The sequence below is a fragment of the Eriocheir sinensis genome, chromosome 3 (assembly GCF_024679095.1).
Source record: "Eriocheir sinensis breed Jianghai 21 chromosome 3, ASM2467909v1, whole genome shotgun sequence".
NCBI classification, from domain to species: Eukaryota; Metazoa; Arthropoda; class Malacostraca; order Decapoda; family Varunidae; genus Eriocheir; species Eriocheir sinensis.
The window spans coordinates 10,497,356-10,505,764 of NC_066511.1; the positions used below are offsets into that span (position 1 = coordinate 10,497,356).

An 8,409-nucleotide genomic window follows, 5' to 3' on the forward strand; every position below is an offset into this window, starting at 1 on the left:
TGAGTGACGAACAGATTTACTTTGAGTTATTCATTTAGTATTTAATTTTGAACGATAACTGATCAGTCAGAATGATTGAATCACTGATTCTGATGACTGATACTGACTGACTGATTGAGTCCGATTCACTGTAAAAAAAAATTATGTGATCATGCCGCGCTGCAAATGTCTTCGATGGTTTTCTAAGTACCGCAAAAAGTACCGCAGGATTTTTTAGTGTGGTCCGCGGTAGTGTGGTATTTTCAGAAATTTTGCGGTAGTGCGGTACTTTTTTTGTGATGCGGTACTATCGCACTACCGCACTAAGTACCGCACTTGCCCACCTCTGGTGTGTGTGTGTGCGTGTGTGTGTGTGTGTTTATAAGTCCCGAATCGTCTGAGAGTACGCGTCTGCTGATCCTCACCAAGTGCCGCAGTGACGCTAATGCCCCTCTTCCTCCCCCCGCAGGCAGCTCCTCGTCCTCGTCCCCGGGCGGCCGCACCCCCATGTTCGTGGCCACCATCCCCAACGTGACGGTGACGCTGGGACGCGACGCCTCCCTGCCCTGTATCGTCAAGGACATCGGCGACTACCAGGTGAGTCTCATTTACCTGTCCACTTTCTGCCCACCTCACCTATATACCCTTCCTCGCCCTTCCCTTGCAATGATCAAGTGAGTTACCGTTTCTGTTCGTCCTTTCGCGCACACGAGTCCATTTTGTTCTCTATCATAAGAAAAAAGCTATTCTGAAACACTGAATTGTGGCAAAAAAAAAGTGCTATCTTGGAAATAGACTAAAATCATTTATTCCGACAACAGTCGTCACCATACTTCAGCTTATTTTTTCAGATGTTTTTGTTTGTTTGATTCTCTTTTTATTTGCTGATGTAAGTACTATATAATTTGCGAACGTATACCTTGATCTCTGTGGACTCATGTATTAGTTACACTGACACATGTATTGTTCCATTGATGTGTTATTCGTATTATTCACATTCACACATGTATTGTTTCCGTCCATCACCATTTTCAGCCATTCCTGTAGTCTGTTTCATTAGAGAATTACAGGCGGCTTCGCCCCTTCGATTTTAGCAATTTTGATTGGCCAAGCGGCGGCCAATCACCGCGCTGGAAGCCGTTAGTGTGATTCAGCTTTTTCCCAGGAAGTGCTTTCTCCGGCAAAATGTTCTTAATTTTCTAATAATATCTAGAATGCTACGAGACACACATGTATTTTAACAACATCGCCATCCTTTGCTCATTACCTGTAACAAACATCCTTGGAATAACACAAGACGGTATTTTTTCTTCATATACTTATCGTATGATGAATGAAGAAAAGTATTTTATTTAAAAAAAAGGTTTATTCTGATTAACTTAACCGGTACTTTTGGCTATTATCTGTCTCATCGTAGTGCTAGAGTAGGCGCTGGCTGAGTGGTTAGCGTGATGGGCTCACATTCACCACGCTATGGACAACGTCGGTTCGAATCCCCACGCTACCACCTGGGATTTTTCAGTCACCGCCGAGTGACCTAAGACTACCCACATGCTGTCCAGAAGACCACCCATCAACCCGGACTCTAGAAGAAACCGTCCAGTGAATCAAGAATGAGTTCCGGGAGGCAGCGTGAGCCAAGCATAACTGGCGCCACTATAAAAATTGCCTGCGCCACGACGGGCTCGTTCCGACCATCTGGCCCCTGAAGAAAGCCTACCGGCGCTATAGGCGGGGATGTAAAAAAAAAAAAAAAAAAAAAAAAAATCCTTGAGAATTTGGGTACTGGAAGAGTTCACTGGGGGAAATGCACCAAGTTGATATTTTATGGTGATTTTGAAGTGTAATCGTATTTTTTGTACATTCCACGTGGAGCTGCGCATGTGTGAGCGGTGATTGGCTGCCACTTTTGCCAATCAATTCGTTAGAAAAAATTATGGGGCGTGGCCGCCTGTAGTTCAGTAATGAAACAGGCTATAATTCTTTGCAGGACAAAGGCCTCTCCCAACGATCTCCACTTCTGTCAAACATTTTCTCTCTCTCTCTCTCTCTCTCTCTCTCTCTCTCTCTCTCTCTCTCTCTCTCTCTCTCTCTCTCTCTCTCTCTCTCTCTCTCTCTCTCTCTCTCTCTCTCTCTCTCTCTCTCTCTCTCTCTCTCTCTCTCTCTCTCTCTCTCTCTCTCTCTCTCTCCTCTTTTGATCCTATTTTCCTTCATATCATCTAAGTCATTTTCTTATTATTTCCGTAACCACCGTCAGCACAACAATCACTTTACCTCCTAAGTGTTATTTGACCCTTTCACGAGGTACTGATCTTCTTTATTCATGTTGTAAGGCTTCGTAATGGCTACTATCGAAGTGTTTACGACCAGAGAGCTTTCACCGCTACAAAAAAAAAAAAAAAATATATATATATATATATATATATATATATATATATATATATATATTTATATATATATGATTAATAAAGAAAATCTCTTCATGAATTTATTAGTAGAGTCTGCTTCAAAGACACAGTTGCTTCGCGTCTCGTCCCTCGCTCTAAATTTATCATTATTTATCGCCACTAAAGGAGACAGACCCAAGACAAGCATCCTAATGGGGGTAAGAGGAGGAAAGGCCGACAAACGCTGCTGAAATGGGATTAAAATCTTTGCGTCAGTTCGGTTTATTTGCTTCGGTGTCGTGATGAAAGAATAGTTCGTCGATTTTACGAACAACAAATCTGCATCATATGACCAGACAGCGTCACTACAAGGCAGCCATGATGAACGCGACACACACAGACGAGATTCACTTCCCTGTGTGTGCTCGGCGTGCTGTGCTGGTGCTGGCGGCGGCAGGCAGCGGGAGGCCCAGCACCAGCACGCCAGCACCAGCCAGGCGGCAGTGCTCCCCTCCACACATATGTAAATTGGTTGTCTGGAAATAAGAGGCAGCGACTCCAGTTTCAATTGTAATTTCAGCTAAAATATTTCAACCTTCACCCTATTTTTCCGTAGAAGCAGAAAGAAAAGCTCGGGATTGCCACTGAAATAAAGAATGAGAAGTAAAATGTGGCAGGTTGTTTTCTTATATTCATATGATACAGGACAAGCATATTAATATTTCGTGACCAGGACATGAGATTAAAACTGTTTAATGAATGTGAAACCTCTACGCGTATGTTTTATTGTCAGTGAATTTTATGGGCCACATTTTCAGGTGCTGGGCCGCGGCTTAATTGTGTATTGTGTGCCCGACGCGTATTTGTTTCCTTACGTGTTGGCGTGTATATAGTGCGCCGTTCTTTGTCAGTGTTGGAAAGAGCGCGTAGTTTCTTGCTGCCCAGGGATACACTCGTTTTCATTTTAACCTAACACCCTCTGGTAATGTATACAATTATGTAAGAATTATTTTTGATTTACCATCGCTGCAGGCACTATGCTTTATTGAAACTCTCATTTCTTTACACTTACATATTTTTTTAGATTTTTCTTTTCTTTTATACTCAGTGCATGACAGATTTCATGCAAGTTCTGGGTGCTCCCACACGGCCCGACAGACGCATTCCTCACTCATATCATCGCGCCTCCAAACCTCCAGTCCTGTAAACATTCCAAATTCTCAGATTCGGGTCCTCTGACTTCATGGTACTTCCACCCAAATCCTCATCCCTGAACCGCCGCCTCCCACCAAGCAAGATCCCCGTTACAGAACAACAGCATCCCATTTTTTATCCGATAATTCTTCCACCTTCCTATCCATATCCTGAAGCCGCCAGACCTTTCCGTACCCAACCTCCGCATCCAACAACGCCACCTTGACTCTTACACCTATAGAAGCCCATTGCTTAAGACGTCCATTAGGAACCTATGAACCCACAAACCCAGACCGTTACAAGCCCTCAGCCCTGTAACACCGGACCCATACACTCCGCATTTAAAAATCGCGAAACCCAAGACCCCCCCCCCCCCTTAAAAATTCCCCATGTCTGCCAATCGGCACACCGTGCTTCCCGTTTTCTTTGTAGGGAGATTTCAGCTTTACTGTTAGGTTTTTAGTGAGATATGAGCACTAGCGTCGCGGAAATCAAAGACGAGTGCATCTCGTCCCTGAGTCACACTAAGTGATGGACGCTTTAGATAAATACTAGACGAAACCTCTTTCTTAGCTCACCGCATCAAGGCCGCAACCACCGCCACCTCCACATGGGCTGCCCACGCTCCTCCTCCATCCCCCCGCCACCCCTAACCTTCTATCCACTCATCCACTCACACGTCGCGATCAAAGGTGCGCCAGTCATCCTGAGTGGCTCAGGCTGATGGAACGGACGAGTGCGGCTGTTGCGGCTGTGATGGTGGCGGTGTGTGTGTGTGTGTGTGTGTGTGTGTGTGTGTGTGTGTGTGTGTGTGTGTGTGTGTGTGTGTGTGTGTGTCAATAAGTCAGTGAGAGCTGGGCATCAGAAGAAAGTTGATTTGTGGTGTGGTGGTGCATTTGTGTATATTATTAGCATGGTGATGATGGTGGCGGCCGGTGTTCAGTGGCAAGGCTTAATAAAGGGAAATTATTTCACTTTTTCATGTATCTTGATGCACCTTTTTTTTTTTTAGAAAAACTAAATGAGAATAATAATTGATATGTAAAGCAGTGTGTGCGTCTATATATATATAAAAAAAAAAAGTTATTTGAATCATTTGCCTCGTGCTGGACGTCACACCTTTAAGGACAGATGGACTGAGGGTCGCATCGTCAGGGCTGAAGCCCCAGGCCACGCAATCGATGCCTGACTGATTAGAATATGAAAAGGAACTCTACTAATTTATGGACGGGGTGTGACATGCTAAAAAGATTCAATTTACTGGTTTTGCAATCCATGATCTCGCTTCTCTTCATATATTCACTCTTCAAATACTGTGTCGCTTTCAAACAGGCAGAGTGCTATTAAAGGTAAAGTAAAGTTGGAGGCATACGTTGTAGCAGCGCGTGGCCTCGGTGCTCATCTCCATAACATTGGCGCTCGAGCCTGTGGTGGGAGGGGAGCCCAGGACACAGGGTCAGTGTGACATCCGGGTTACCACAGTTTACCTTCCCAAGGGTTTCCCCAGGTACCCATTTATCGACCAGCCCAAAAGGGAGGATGAACAACTGGTTGAGCTGCACGCCGACTGCCCGGGCCAGAATTCGAACCCGGGCCCGCGGAGTAAAAGCCAGGCACGCCGACCACTAGACCACGGAGGCGCTATTAGTGCTATTAGTGCTTCAAAAGTTATGAAATTCTCCTCTGCTGATTTTGATGCAATTCATATTTAATTGAAAATTGAAACAACAGTGAAAGGTAAACATTTTCGACGAAGGGTTGCCGAAACCGGAACCCGAGCTCAAGGTCACCATTGGGAATACAAACGAAATTTTTTTTTTCTTTATCATCCAAAGAAGTAAGTAGTTGATTATATTATATGAAGTTTAAAGTCAAAGAAAACACATACTAGGCAATGTTTTGTATGTTAGAAATGCACAGTCAATATAAATTACTTGAAGTAATTTAGTAATATTTAGCTGATGACGTGCAGCATGAAGTGGAAGATCAACACCCAAGCGGTGCTTTGTTATGCTCCAAAGATCATGATGTTACAACGAGATTCGTGACGTACTCTAGTGTTGTTAGAGCTGAAGTAAAGCATACGTCATTATGTTTTGTGGATTCACGTAATAGCATGGCATTTCCTACACAACGATGAAATATAAATATAAAATCCATCCTAGTGAAGAACTAATACAACAAATCCTGAAGTAAATAATTTCCTCACTGCCACTTGAGTGTTTATCAAGGCGCTAGAAAATAATGCTTCATTTATAAAATCAAACTTGTCAAACGTACATCAAACCATATTCGCCAGGGGTATCCTGCCCACACCACACACACTTTACAGATGCACGAGTCGCGCTCCACCCGCTGCCTCGGCCCTGCAAGCGTCGCCGTATCGTTGGGTTCGCTTCCCGCATCGAGCTGCATAATCCGCTGGAAGCTGTTACATTCTTCGTTTTGAAAATATACTATCAACAAGTATAATTATGTATGCCTAGCCAAACAGTAAAATGAGTTTTGAAAGAAATATGTCATAAAACTAAATATTTACCCTTCCAATGAGTCATAAATTATATGCATCAGGAAAAAGTGCAAGCTTGGATGTTCAGCAAACTCAATATATGTTTTATGTGTTCATTTACATGTAAAAGAACGTGCTTCATATTATAAAAAAAAACATTCCTTCACAGTTTTCGTTGCTCTCATATATATATTTTTTTTTTGTCATGGTTGTTGTTGGTGGTGATGGTGGGGATGCTGCAGCGGCTGTGCACTGTCATTCAGCGCTAATGACGTTTTGATCTGAAAGATATCACATTTCAGCCAAGAAGCAAAATTTTCGTCAACATATAAGAAACTCATCTGTGTTGCATTTACATATTTACACACGTCGTGATCTCAGGAGCGCCCGTGAGCATGGGAGTGGGTGTATGTGTAGGTGTGGGTGTAGGTGTAGGTGCAGGTGTGGTTGTGGGTATAGGTGTAGGTGTGGGTGTGGGTGTAGGTGTAGGTGCAGGTGTGGGTGTAAGTGTTGGTGTGGGTGTAGGACTGTAGGTGTAGGTGCAGGTGTGGGTGTAGGTGTTGGTGTGGGTGTAAGTGTTGGTGTGGGTGTAGGACTGTAGGTGTAGGTGCAGGTGTGGGTGTAAGTGTTGGTGTGGGTGTAGGACTGTAGGTGTAGGTGCAGGTGTGGGTGTAAGTGTTGGTGTGGGTGTAGGACTGTAGGTGTAGGTGCAGGTGTGGGTGTAGGTGTAGGTGCAGGTGTGGGTGTAGGTGTAGGTGCAGGTGTGGGTGTAAGTGTTGGTGTGGGTGTAGGACTGTAGGTGTAGGTGCAGGTGTGGGTGTAGGTGTATGAGTGAGTTGAGTGGGGCGGGCGTGTCTGTGCGCATGCTGTAGTATGTATACTGAACTTAATAGCTGATTTCAAAGCGTGTCAGTAATGATAATGCATTAATATTATTTGTCTATTATGTAATTATTTGTTAATGAATTTATTCAACAATATTTCACCTTTTTTTTATTTATTTATTTTATTTATTTATTTATTTTTTTTTTACATGATATTCAGTTAGTTGTTGTGTTGTAGTGTTCATTACCAACATTGAAAAATCAAACGAGTCTTGATCTTTTCCTGTTCTCGGGTACTCTTACCCCTGGCTCTCACATTAATCAGTCCCGTGTTTTATTTTCATTTATCACTTTACGGGAAAGTTTCTTGTAATTTAAATAACTGAAAATGCTGGAGGTCCTTGTACGGCTACTCTGAAAGCGCCTCGTCTGTATTATGTTTTTGACCCTTTGTCGAGATTTTAGTTTTATTTTCCACATTAAGGATAAGCGATTTCATGAGCTGTTCGTGCACCTGTCTTGCGGCCATGACCAGGTACTCACAACCCGGCCAGGTGGAGGCACGACTGGTGGACAGGTGGGACGCGCTGGGCGGCGTGTCCCAGGGTGTGTTTTGGCTAGATGGACGTTCTTCTTTTCAACTATGGATGATGATGACGATTGTGTGTGTGTGTGTGTGTGTGTGTGTGTGTGTGTGTGTGTGTGTTGTTCAATACCGCTGTATGCAACGTTACATTCTTCACAGACAACAGCACCCCGGGAAGTCACACTACACAGCACGCACGCGGCAGAATACTTAACCCAACACTGCCAACATGGCTTCATACCATTCAACAACATGCAGCATTACACAACGTTACACCTCTTCACACAACACTGGCTGCCACGCCACACAACACGCGGCGACACACAGCACAACACCACCTACACTTTTCTCCTACACAGAACACATATTATTTTTCCCCGTAACTCCTTTCCCGTTCACCCACACAGACAGACACACAAGCAAACTCCCTCACACGTACAAGCACATCGAAACTCACAACACACACCCTTGCAAACACACTCACACTCTCCCCTCCGTGTACACAGGCTCGCAGGACAGCCCCGGGAGAGCATCCACCCATCACATTTGCATTCCACGGACGACACAGCTTATCACAGATCACACCGGACTGCCCAACGCTGTCTGACGTGCCCTGTCTGAACCCCTGCACCCCTGACTCTCCCTCCCTGCCTCCTCCTCCTCCTACGTACTACATCCATTCCTCCAGCACTATCTGACCCTCTCTCACGTTGCCTCCCCCTCCTCACCGTCCATTCCTCTATCACTTGGTTCTCTCCCACCCTCCCTGCCTCCTTTTCTCCATCTATTCCTTCACTACTTACTTGCCCCCCTCCCTGCCTCCTCTCGCTCCTATCTATTCCTCCATCACCACTGCTCTCTTTCCCTTTCTTGTCTGCTAACCTTCTGCTCTTACTGGTGGTTAGTGAGGGGCGTGCAGTGCATAGTTCG

The 8,409-nt window shown here is 44.6% G+C and overlaps 1 protein-coding gene across 1 annotated transcript in view; it reads left to right on the top strand.

Annotated features, from left to right (window-relative positions):
- Nucleotides 1–423: 423 nt before the first annotated feature.
- The window catches only part of LOC127004930 (lachesin-like), a 94,734-nt gene continuing 86,748 nt past the window's right edge, over nucleotides 424–8,409 (top strand). The window contains exon 1 of the mRNA XM_050873181.1: nucleotides 424–576. Within this exon, the coding sequence (XP_050729138.1) occupies nucleotides 487–576 (90 nt within the window). The 5' untranslated portion in view covers nucleotides 424–486. The remainder of the gene's footprint in view (nucleotides 577–8,409) is intronic.